At 42.7% G+C, this 13,436-nt stretch overlaps 1 protein-coding gene across 1 annotated transcript in view; it reads right to left on the bottom strand.

Annotated features, from left to right (window-relative positions):
- Positions 1-13,436, bottom strand: part of LOC145413640 (uncharacterized) — a 48,491-nt gene that overhangs the window by 26,082 nt on the left and 8,973 nt on the right. Inside the window, exon 2 of the mRNA XM_080283299.1 lies at positions 5,814-5,966. Within this exon, the coding sequence (XP_080139425.1) occupies positions 5,814-5,966 (153 nt within the window). The remainder of the gene's footprint in view (positions 1-5,813; positions 5,967-13,436) is intronic.

The following is a 13,436-nucleotide window of genomic DNA, read 5'->3' as shown; positions in this document are numbered from 1 at the left end:
GGGTTTTAAGAAGGGTGAGGATTGCAGAGGGGCAGAAACCAGAGAAGGGCTGGGAAGGGCTGCACGGAGGGGTAGGGTAAAGGAAGTGGATAAAAGGGGAGGATTTGGGATAGAAATGAATAGGTAATGAAAGCGGTAAATAATTGTAAGAGAGGCTTGGTGGTTAAATGGAAAATACGATAGTTGAGCAGGAAGAATGTAAACGGGTACGAAAATAGGCAAAAGAGAAAAGGTGACTGGGTGTATGATGGAGAGTGGTGGGTGTCGGGGTAAGTGGGTGTAGGGGAAGGTATAGAGTTAAGGAGCGTAGGGTGGTTTAGGGCGAGATCAAGTGGGTGTAAGAGGGATGGAGAAGGGGCAGGGTGAGGGTGGAAGGGGTCCAGGATGGGAAAGGGTGGAAGAGGGGTGAACCATGTGGAAGAATGTAGGGATGGTTTAGATGCAGGAAGGTGGAAAATCAGTGGGCTAGTGGATGAAAATAAAGTAGGTAAAGTAAAGTAATAAGTAATGGTATAACACCACTTGTATGAAGGGTATAACAGAGTAGGGACCCTGTGTGGCAAAGGGTGGAAGAAGGCGGACATGTGGAAATAAGTAGAGCTAGTGAGGTGTACGAAAGTAGGGTGTGAGGGAATGAATCTGTAGGTGAATAAAAAAGAGAGAACAAAAATCTAATAATGTGGTGTATTGTATATGTGTCACAGCATTGATATGAGAGGCACAAGAGATCAGAGAAATGTTAGATTATGTGCAAAAGAAGGAGTGTTGGAAAAATGGTGGACAGTGTTGAAGAGGAGGGATGTTGTGGTCATAAGGTGTAGTAAGTATAAGATATTGCAAGTATGAGGTGAAGAAGAGACGGAGGGTAAAACTGATAGAGGGACGGAAGAGGGTAGGGCAGTAGTAGGATGGGAGAGGTGTGGAAGGTATGAGGTGAGGAAGGAAAAGAGGTTAATGTCTGGTGTAACGTGTGGGGGGATCAGGTGAGGGATGAGTTAAGGGTGATTGAGAGATGAGGGGGAAGAGAGCTGGTGTCAGGGATATAAAGAAGCAGGGCGGTGGTGTAGCAGGTACAAGATGAGGAGAAAGACAGGAAGGACTAGTGTAAGGTGAAGGGGGATGAGGGAGTGAGGGGAAAGAGGGGATGGATGGTGTGAGAGATATGAAAGAGCAGGATCCTGGTGTAGCAGGTATGAGGAGGGGGGATGGGGGAATGACAGGAAAGAGAGGAGCTCTGATGTAAGCGGTTTGAGGTTACACAGCAGTAGTTTAACAGGTATACAGTAAGTGTGGAGGGATAAGGGGAAGAGGAGGAGGTGAGGGGGTTGAGGGGAAAGAGAGGGGACGACTGCGAAATTTGAGGTCGCTTGTCGGCTGCCGATACACTGGGTGTCGGGTTACGCAGGAGAGGGGAAGCAGAGGGGCTGGAGGAAAGTGCCAGATAAGGAGGAAAGAGCAGGAGAGAAAAATGAGAGGGAAGAGTACAGTGGAGGAAGAGAAGAAAGGTTTTTTGGGTAACAGTGAAATGAGGCGACGGAAAAGGATAAAAATTTTGACTGCATACTAGTGTACTCGTATAACTGTATGTATATATCTATATCTATCTATCTATCTATCTATCTATCTGTCTATCTATCTATCTATCTATCTATCTATCTATATATATATATATATATATATATATATATATATATATATATATATATATTGTTAAGTAACTGTATGTAAACAGACAGGATATCAGTAAATGCAACGATGAATGGAAAACTTAATGATACAGTGTACACACACACACACACACACACACACACACACAGTAAACAAGTGTCCTGTATATCACACCTCTTGCTAGTTACGTCAAAATAAGGTCCCCATATGTTCCTCTTCTCCTCTCTCTCTCTCTCTCTCTCTCTCTCTCTCTCATATTCCTCACTTCCACTCTAGTCTGTTTTCCTAATTTTCCTTTTCTTCTTTCCTTTCCTTTCTCTCTTTCATTTTTGATCTCTTCCTTTCTTCTCTTCTCTCCTCTCTTTTCTCTCTTTCTCTCTATGCCCTGTTCCTTCTCTTTTCAATACCCCCACTCATTTCTTTCTCTTTCTCCTCCCTCTCCTTCTCCCTTTTCATTTTCTCTCTCCATTTCATCCCTTCCCCACTCGTTCTGTTTCCTTCCTCTTTTATTCCGCTTCATTTATCATCCATCCCTTTCCTCTTCCTCTTCTTCCTCTCTTTTCCCCTCTTTCTTCTTCCTCTCTTTCCCACTCCCACTTTTTCCCCTCTTTCCCATTCCCACTTTTTCCCCTCTTTCCCTCTCTTTTTCCTCAGTTTATTTCCCTCACTTTCTTCCTTTAAACTTATTCTTTCCGTTTCTTCCCCTCTTCTTCCCCTCTTCCCTTTTCTCTATCCTGTGTTTCTCTGTATTCTTCTGTTCATCTTTCCTTTTCTTCCTTCCTCCTATATTTCCCTCTTTCTTCCTCCTTCCTTTTTCTTCTCTTCCCCTCTTTTTCCTCTATTTTCCCCAGTCTTACTTTTCCTTTCTTATTCTTCCCCTTCTTTTTCCCCTTTCTCCTTTCTCCCTTTCCTGCCTTCGCTTCCCACCTTCTTGCTCCCTTCTTCCCCTCTTTTTCTCCTTTCCTCCCCTCGCTTTCTCCCTCCCTCCCCTCGCTTTCTCCCTCCCTCCCCTCGCTTTCTCCCTCCCTCCCCTCTCTTTCTCTCCCTCCCTCCCCTCTCCCTCTCCGTTTCTCCCCTTAATATCTCCTTCCTCCGCTCTCCTGCATTCCCCTCTCTTTCTCCCTTCCTCCCCTCGCTTTCTCCCTCCCTCCCCACTCTTCTTCCTCCCTCCCCTCTCTTTCTCCCTTCCTCCGCTTTCTTTCTCCCTTCCTCTCTTCTCTTTCTCCCTCCCTTCCTTCTTTCTCCCTCCTTCCCCTCTCTTTCTCCCTCCCTCCTCTCTTTCTCTCCCTTCCTCCCTCCCTCTATCACTCCCTTAATTCCTTTTCACTGATTATTATCGTCCTATCTTTTTCTTTGTAATCTTCTCTTCCCCTTTCCTGCCCTCTCTCTCCTGTCTCACCCACTCTTTCCCTCTACTTTTCCTCTCTTTTTCTATTTCTCCCATTATTTCTTTTTCTAGCGTTCTCTCTCTCTCTCTCTCTCTCTCTCTCTCTCTCTCTTCCTTTTCTTCTGTTCCATATCTTCTGCTGTTCTTTATTTATCTTTCTTTTATCCATTATCCCCTTTCTTACCTCTTTTCCCCTCTTTCTTACCTCTTTTCCCCTCTTTCTTACCTCTTTTCCCCTCTTTCTTACCTCTTTTCCCCTCTTTCTTACCTCTTTTCCCCTCTTTCTTACCTCTTTTCCCCTCTTTCTTACCTCTTTTCCCCTCTTTCTTACCTCTTTTCCCCTCTTTCTTACCTCTTTTCCCCTCTTTCTTACCTCTTTTCCCCTCTTTCTTACCTCTTTTACCCTCTTTCTTACCTCTTTTCCCCTCTTTCTTACCTCTTTTCCCCTCTTTCTTACCTCTTTTCCCCTCTTTCTTACCTCTTTTCCCCTCTTTCTTACCTCTTTTCCCCTCTTTCTTACCTCTTTTCCCCTCTTTCTTACCGCTTTTCCCCTCTTTCTTACCTCTTTCCCCCTCTTTCTTACCTCTTTTCCCCTCTTTCTTACCGCTTTTCCCCTCTTTCTTACCTCTTTTCCTCTCTTTCTTAGTCTTTTCTCCTTTTTCACTTCCATCTCACCTTGCAAATTGCCTCTCTTATCTTTATCTGCTTTATGAGTATTATTCTCAAACTATAATTTTATCCGAAAAGCAGAAATGATCCACAGTTTTTATGAACGCCCGTACCCATTAGAAAAAAATCCATAACCCCTTCCGGCCGATTATTTATTTATTTTTTTCTCGATCGTTCCAGACGACTTGACTCAGCTCAGTAGAGATTTTTCGAAGTGATGGATTTAGGTATAGCATTAACTCGCCTCATCCATATTATATCTCTCTCCTGAACTGAACTAAATCGTCTGGCGATGGGCTAATTAAAATGAGAAGTACATAAATAGACTGAATGTTTAATTTCGACTTTTGAACTATTGTACGTGTTTCCAGCCAAACTTCAAAATAACCCAGCCGTATTGAGGTAATGTATTTTTGTCGGAGTTTATTCTCAGATTATTAAATTATTTTCATACACCTGGATGTCTTTGAATTACATCAGAAATACGGTAGTGAAGCTCTAGATTTTTGGTTGGAAAGGATTATAAAGAAAAGTTACTGTACACGAACTTTGATTTAGTTAGCAGCGTTCGAATTGGAAATGTCATAACCTTCATTAGCCATTCCACTATAGATTGCACTCCTAAGCTAAACTACAGGAAAAAAAAATTGTAAGAAAAAATGTCCTTGGTCTGACAACGTTAATCACAGCTGTAGGACTCAGGATAAATATAACACTTTCAACTTGACGGAATTAGTGTGGGTGAGAGCAAACAAGGAGGCCCGGTGTTATGAAGTGTTTACGACTCTGTTTACTCGTTGTTGTGGGGCTGCCCTGAGGAAAATAGGGCAAGTAAATATTGCTGCGTGGTTGTGGAGGTGGAGGAGAGACGAGGGGAGAAAAACACAATCAGAGGGAGGGAAACACAATGCCTGAAGCAGAGCAGATGTGTATAAGGCGGGTAGATATTCTGGCGTGGGTGTAGAGGTGGAGAAAAGACGAGAGGAGAAAACAGTATGAGAGAGAGAGAGAGAGAGAGAGAGAGAGAGAGAGAGAGAGAGAGAGAGATCAGAAAGTCTTAAGCAGAGTAAAGAAGAAAGGAAAGATGGACAGGAAGATGATGTCAAAGGTACGAGCAAACAGGAGAAGAAAAGAGACATTCGAAAGAGCGGAAAAGGGACAGGAAGAGAATATTGAAGACAGATTGGAGGAGAGAAGATGAGACGGAGGAAAAAATGGACTTGAAGTTAGGTCATGTAGAAAATTATTGTTGAGGCTGGAGATAAAAGAGTTAAGCTCATCGGTGACTCGTTCATAGGGGAGCTGGTGGACTAGGTGGAGGATTCAGCCATTGTGACATTTTACGAATTTGGGAGTGATGGCTAAGAACATCTTCATATTAATAAACTGGTCACATTAACTATCATTTTCTTCATGTCGAGTGTTCATTTTATATACCTGTTTCAGTTTTCTCATTACAGAACCCTTTATGCTGTAGTTTAGTGTGCTTAGAATTTTAGTCAAGCATCTCCACTTCTCCATCCTAGTCGTCCCATACTCTGTACGGTCTTCATTTAGGCCTGTAGGCTTCATGAAGATCTGTCGTTTCGCCGGTAAAGCCACTGTATGTTAAAAATTCCTGCAATCGCCTGTGTTCCCTAGAGTATTTCCATCTTGGATTTCCCTCCTTTATGAGCTCATTAATGTAATCCCTAACATAAATATCAGGCATAGTTTCGTATTTAACTTCCTCTCTTCGTCCAGTACCTTATTTTCTTCACCATCGTCCCCCTTCTAATTTTCCACATTAATCTCTCAATCTCTCTCCCCCCTTCTGTTCCCTCGTATATTCTTACCACCACACTCCGTATATCTTCTTTAAGTTTCCTTCAGCTTGTACATTCATCCCTTCCTCTTCCTTATTTTCTTTCCCTTTCCTCACTTTCTACAGTCATGTCTCATTCCTCCCTCTGTAGTTTCACCTCTGCTCTCTTTATCTTTCATTTCCTTCATTTTCTTCATCCATCTCTCTTCCTTATCCTCTTTCCCTTTCTCATTATCTGCATTCATGTCTCATTCCTCCCCCAATAGTGCCCCAGTATGTACTCACCTCCATATCCTTCCCAGTGACTTAGAAAGCTCAGCGTTGTGGACCTGTCGGTGGGAACAGGACAGCTTGCGCCTGGCCTCCTGGGCCCACACCATGAAGGCGTTCATTGGCCGCTTCACGTGCACCTTCCGCCGCTCACTGCCGCATTCATCCCTGCCGGTGACCAGGACTGTACTTGGGCTAAGGGGGGCGCAGAGGAGGACAAAGCTTGGGGATGGGGAGGGGACAAAGAGACATACTTTAGAAGGATGGTATTTGAAGAGAGGATGTATATCAGTGGGTGGGGGTGCTGAGTGAATATTTAGGAAGGAAGTAGTATTTGAAAAGAGGGAAAGGTTGGTCTGAGGGAAGGAGAGACGACTTATTTCAAAAGGCTTGGTCATACTTAGGAAGGGGAAGGCCAAAACTTGAGTACGGGAGGAAAGTGGGACATATTTCGGAGAAATGGTGCTAGTAAGGGGATTGGGTAAGGGAGGAAAGAAAGGGCATATTTTATAAGAACTGATGTCTGGGAAGGGGAAGATGAAGGCTATGGTGGGGGAGGAGAGCGGGGGCATGATACAAAAGAGTGCAAAGGAAAGCAAACAGCAACTGACCTAATGATCTTGTCGAGGCTGTTTGTTCCAGAAGAAAACTATGACTATATTCTAAAAGAAATAATTACTTGGAAAAAGGAAGTGACTGGCGTTGGCTTGGGGGTATAGTAGGGAAACATTTCAAAACAGGTGGTACCTGGAAAGGCGAGGATGAAGACTTGGGTAGGAGAAAGGGCATATAAAAATGATAGTATGTGAGAAGCAGAGAAAATACGGAAGTCATTTCAAGAAGGGTGGTGATGGGAGGGTGAAGGCTTGGGTAGCGGGAGAAATGGTGAGAAGTATTTCAAAAGGAATGGTTGGGCTGAGGGGAGGTGCCTCAATATTTGATATGAATGGAAGCAGGAGAGGAGCTTGAGACGGGAAGGCTGCCGAGGAGGTCAGGGTTTGCATAGGAGGTGACGATTTCAAATGGGTGTTGCGTGGGCAGGGGAGGTCAAGGCTTGGGTAGGGTTTTTGAGTTGAGGGGTGAAGGGTGACATGTTTTAAAAGACCTGGTATTTGGGCAGGGGAGGAGGGAAGTCGACAGGGTTGGGGGACTGGTTTTAACTCCTTCAGCACCGAGGACGTCAGTTCTATCTTGCCGTCTCTAACGATTATCTTCAACTTACGACAGACTTTGTGAACTGAAGGGACTAGATACAGCAGCCACCAACCCCTCCACTGCCGGGAGCTCTCTTAAACTGAATAAAATCGTCTGGCAGAAACGAGAATCAGCTTCAAAATGCTGTCATCGCACTGAAAGGGTGAGGAGGGACGCTTTGTGAAAAGGGCTGAAAGGGTAGACTGGTAAGGGCCTAAAGGGATAAGTTAGAGTGGGCCATAAGGGATGGGTTAGAATTTCTTAGGCGTAACAATAATGGGTTGCGTGACTAATGGTTTAAAGGAACAGGATGTGGGTAGGCTTGGGGAAGATATAACTATTATTATTATTATTATTATTTGTGGTGGTGGTGGTGGTAGGATTAAGGCTGCAATGGATTGAAATGAATGGGGTAACTTTGGAGGAGGTAAAGAACGAGTGTGCTGGAGTGATTCATATGTAGTAAAGAGCATACGTTTGGCATATTATCCCATCACAAGATATTTCTCAAAGATGAATAAGTGTGCGGTGATAGCAAAATTGAAATATAAAAGACTTCTTATAAATGAAGGCATGAAAGAGGCGAAGGATGCGAGGGGGATTTGGTGTGAGGTAAATAAGTAGGAGAATTTAGAACTTACATTCTGAATGTAATTATAGTCAAGGTTAGTAACTAGATCAGATTTTTTTGTAATGACTAGGAGCCGTATATTTTTTTAGCAGAGCAGAGTTTGCACATTACCTGTTCCGTAACGATTTACAATCTGTTTTACACGTTCTTATTCTTCTTGTTATTTGTACGTTTTAAAGATTAATATTGTATACATTAATATAACATACGAGACCATTAACGTGCCAAACACAAGAAAACTGTTAAGGAAAACAGGGGGGTAACTACAGTAGAGCCTTCAAAACCGACAAGAGTACCGGCCTTTAAGAAAGAGAAAATAAAAGTCAGGTAAACGACTTCATATTTCATTCGCGCAGATAATTGTATTGTTAAAGAATGACTACTTAGTAATGTCATTCCATATCCTCAGTTTATTGCATTTTATATTCTTTTCCTTTTTCTAGATCCTGTCCCCCAGATGATGATGATGATGATGATGGTGATAAAATGAATATACCGCACTCACTGAATACTTCACTTGTACGTCCTAAACAACATAAGTCATTTGATACTAATAGGAAAAGACAGGAGAGACAGAGGCGCGTTTGTGTGGCCCTGTTTGATGGTGTTTGTGTGAGGGTGTTGGTTGACTTGTTAAGCATCTGTGTAATTCTGTGAACGCACTACCGTTAGAGCATTTTGAACATACTTGTGCACCAAAACAGACCAAACAGAATGTAGATTAGTTCACCATACAGGTCACTTGGAATAATTACGGTACTCGTTCACTGTATACAGCAGTAAGAGTTATGGTCATACTATCCACCATACGCTTCAGTCGAAATACCGGTATACTGTATACTAATTCACCATACATGCCATTTGGAATATACCGTACTTTATACTAATCCACCATACCGACCAGTCATATATACCAGTTCACCATATACATCCATCAGAAAATATATATATATATACATGAGTATATATAATGTGTGTGTGTGTGTGTGTGTGTGTGTGTGTGTGTGTGTGTGTATCATCCAATCCAGTAAAAATATTTAGCCAGATTTTCTTTTGGCTCACCGCTTAGCTAAAGCAGAGAGAGAGAGAGAGAGAGAACGAAGACAGTAATAAATCCATACCACCACAGTATTATAACTACAGGACATTTTAGTCAGCTTAGGAAAACGCGCCGTAAATGAAGAAATTATATCATGAAGATTGAATGTAACCCCACCAGTTATATACAGTGTCTCTTGAAGTGGATGACACCACCTGGAAACAGCAAGGATATAAAAAGGAAAATCACTGTATTGAAGAAGTTAGCAAAGCACCACCACCACCATACCACAGTAACCACCACAACCTCACCAACTACTGCCACCACCACAACCTCACCAACTACTGCCACCACCACACCAGCCACCTCCATCACCACCACACCAAACACACCAACCACCTCCACCGCCACATTAGCCACTCAATTCTCCGCACGCAGTTCATTCTTTGGGACTGTGTTGACACTTAGCAGGTAGTGCGGGGGTGTGCCTGCTTATTATTCCAGCAGGTGGCGCTTAGTACACACACACACACACACACACACACACACACACACACACACACACACACACACACACACACACACACACACACACACACACACACACACACACACACACACACACACACACACACACACACACACACACACACACACTGTTTCTCTTCGCCTGTCACCGCTAAGCTTTATGTAATTTTGTTAAGCCAGTCTTCTTCGGAAAATTGGCTCGGGTGAAGAGAAAGATAACTTCTGAAATAAGCTTACCAAACACACACTAACTCATAAATAAAGTTGTGTCTTGGAGATTGTGGTAGTGGTAGTAGTGGTAGTAGTAGCTGCAGTAGTAATAGTAGTAGTAGTAGTAGTAATAATAGTAGTAGTAGTAGTAATAAGTGGGAATATGGGTCGAGATATTTTTATTATTATTATTAGTAGTAGTAATAGTATTGATGGTGGTGGTCGTCGTGGTCGTGGTAATGGCGATAAAATCATTATTAGTAACTATTAGTGGTATTACTACTTTCAGTTTAGTATTCGATAATGGCATTAACGAAAACTGAGGTACAGTAAGCTGACGTGGGATAATTTTGTCTTTTTGTGTGGTGCAGTGGCAGGTGTGTGTGTGTGTGTGTGTGTGTGCGTGTGTGTGTGTGTGTGTGTGTGTGTGTGTGTGTGTGTGTGTGTGTGTGTGTGTGTGTGTGTGTGTGTACTTGAAATTACAGGCATAGGACAAAGGATTATGTGCGTTGGCGTGGGTGTTGTCATGGATGTGTGGAGACGGCGAGATGCCTGGGCCTGGCGACAGATTGTTATCAAGTTGCAGATCTGAGATGAGGCGCCAGGGTGACTCTAAAGGCCCCCGATAAGCGCTATCTGTCCGCCGGGCGTCAACACGTACCGCCACAAACGCACCGCCGCCGACCGACAAAGGTGCTCGGGACGTACGGCTTGATTACGGGTCGGCGGGCTGGCGTCGGGGTGGTAGTGGTTGTGGTGGTGGTGGCGCGCCCTTGCTCTTCCACGGCCCTTGCCCTCTCACCGACAGCCTGCCAGGTGACACTTGGCGACACACACACACACACACACACACACACACACACACACACACACACACACACACACACACACACACACACACACACACACACACACACACACACACACACACGGCGACTTATACAACGCAACACATCACATCAGAACACTACCCTACAAGTAACTCAGAGTCAGACGGTCACCCCTTACGGGATTATGGCGTCTGGTTATAGATAGATAGATAGAAATGTATATTTCGAGGATTTTGAAGTTTAAATTACTTGCATAGTTTTGAACTTGAGGAAAGTTCATTGAAAACGTGCGAAAGAGAGCTGTGTGAAGTAACGGATTATTATTATTATTATTATTATTTTTATTATTATTATTGTTGTTGTTATTATTATTATTATTATTATTATTATTATTATTATTTTGCGAGAAGCGTCGTCTTCAGCTGCAGTGATGAAAATTGTACATGTGGGCGTATAATCGGTTTGTTTTCACATGATGGAACCGGGCCATTCCCACACCTCAGATGCTAAGTCGTGGTTTCATGAAACTCGATGAGCCCTAGCTACAAGGTAGGACTGAATCTCCTTGGTTACTAGTCAAATCAACCCTCAAATCTAATTACACATGGCCATCAACTGAGCCGAAATGGGTTACGAATCTTCGTTAGAACAGAGCCAGCATACTATAATGATGATTTTAGTACATATACCCTTGACTGATTTGCCGTGACTAGTGGCCATTTCATTAACACTGAGAACGACATGTGAACAACCCCCATTTTTCTCTTTTAGTAATATGTGAAGCATGTCATGATAGAAAATGAACCTTGCTGTATCGTGACGGACAACACTTTGTGATGTGGTAAGCAGACGAATCACATCTGACAATCACAGGTCTTCCATACATGTCCTTCAGATATCAGGTACTTGCCCACACCTTGGCGTTCTCTGCCCTTAATGTGACGTGGACAGACTTGTGTTGGCCATACCCACAGCCCAAACACTCGATGCCGCGTCGCTTCCTGTCACAAACCCATGCATTGGACGTCCCCATTTTTTGTATGCGATTTTTATGCGATATAGCAATTTTTTTTTCTTTAACCCATGTACTGCAGTAACTTTTTTTTTTTTTTTTTTCATATTGTTCTTGCTATTTCAAAATCATTTTATTCAACTCAGAAGAGACCCACGGAGCTGAAGGGGTAAATAAATGCCACGTTAACCCTTGCACTACTAGAAATCCTTCCCAACATGAGGGTCTGGTGGTAGCAAGAGTAAAATACAAAATAGGTAATCGCAGTGAAGTAGTTAATGTAGTGAATTTCTATGTGATACAGCTTCCTACTTAGAGCACTGGATTCGAATTGTTATCAGATCTTGTGAGTTTTTATATATGTGTCGGGAATGGTAGTGTTGATATCATGTTTTATTATTTCCCTCCCTGACTATTAAATTACTGAATGAGATAGTACTATTTTGCAAACTGAAGAAACGGGACGGGAGGCGCAAATTAAAACAAAACTCCTTTACTTTTAATTAATCTCTCGGAATGTTAGCGATCTTTTGAAGTAGCCTAGTAGAAGAAATGTTAAGTATGGCTGTATCTGACCCCTCCCACCTTAGCAACCTTCCCCGGAGCTAAATAAAGCCGTCTGAGGGTAACACGAGAAAAATGAGATCGACTGATAGACTGATTAAAGTAACAGATCATGGTAGTGCCGTAAAAAAAAGAAATTGTCGTTCTCTTAGTTTCAGCTTCAGGAAAAATTAATTAGATCCGAACTGCGAACTGGAGAGGAGAATTCTTAATTGAAGAACCGTGTCTTCAATCAAGTACAAAGGAAAGCGACATGAAGGGTTTATCACTAATGCATTATCTTGTTTGATGTATGTGTGTGTGTGTGTGTGTGTGTGTGTGTGTGTGTGTGTGTGTGTGTGTGTGTGTGTGTGTGAGAGAGATACACACAAACACACACACACACACACGGCGGCGGATGATGGTGTTAGTAAAGTGCTGCCAGTTATCACACCTGCCCGCCTCCTGTCACACTGGCGCCCCTTACCCCATCCCACACTCTTTCACTCACCCTAACTCACTCACTCACATTTTAGCCATAATTCACTCACTCATTCGCTGATCCTCCCTCATTCTTTCACCTGTCATTCGTGCTCACTTATGTTCATCCCCAGTCACATACTTACACTCCATCCTCACTCATTCTTACCTCACCTTTTATCACTTATTCAGTCGCTCTTTCATACTCTACCGTCACATTTACAACTCATCCTTACTCACTTATACCCTGCTCAGCCACTCATACTCTACCTTCACACACTGATAACACTCCTTCCCTCACTCTCACAATTCACCCATACTCATTTCTTCGTTTACTTTAATTAGGCGTAAAACTGCCATCTTTTCATCTTTAATGTTGAGTTGTTCCAAGAGATTAATATTATTCTTTGGTGCTAGTCACGAAGAAGTGCTGGATGTTGAGCCGCAGTAGTTTCTTATTCCGTGACTGAGCCACTGGGAATATACTGTAAAAAGGACGAAATTCTCCATCAAGTTAAAATGAGTGAGGTATAGATGTGCCTTGCCCCACCCTCACTTCCTCTCCCCTCATCCTTCCCCCATCCATCTGTCTCCGTGCCCCCCTCATGAGATGAACCAATCCCTCTGTCTTTGCTCCTAACTTCGCTTGTATTTTTTGTAACAGCATATTTTTTTTTTTATTATGCTGTACATTCCTTGCATACTAAATGATATTATTATTATTTGTTTTATTATTTATTTATTTATTTATTCTTAGTTATGACTCCATCCTCTACAGCTACATTTCCGTATTTACATCTTCTCAGAAAGTTGACTTAGAGTATTGTGATTTTTCTGTCTGTTCGTATACCTCATCACAAAGACTGCTCAAGGAAGGACCATGAAGGAAAGGTGTAGGGATTTTTCTCTGCTGAACCAAAAATAAAATAATTAAATTCTGGTATAAGTAAGACAAAAGATAAGAACACAGTGTTTACGTGGAATCGATATCAGCTCAGGGAGAAACATTTGAGATAGGCGCTCTGCACTAGGTGGTTGTAAGCTTGCACCTTTTTTTTTAATTTTCATCTTATACTGCATACTCGTTGTGTGTGTGTGTGTGTGTGTGTGTGAGAGAGAGAGAGAGAGAGAGAGCGCTCTTCCTCCTGCCCTGATACCTGGCCCCTTGACA

Source organism: Coenobita brevimanus, chromosome 97 (genome assembly GCF_032717465.1).
Source record: "Coenobita brevimanus isolate Jiangsu-jjx chromosome 97, ASM3271746v2, whole genome shotgun sequence".
Classification (NCBI taxonomy): domain Eukaryota; kingdom Metazoa; phylum Arthropoda; class Malacostraca; order Decapoda; family Coenobitidae; genus Coenobita; species Coenobita brevimanus.
The sequence above is the reverse complement of the archived record's forward strand: the minus strand, read 5'-3'. Positions and strand labels throughout refer to the sequence as shown.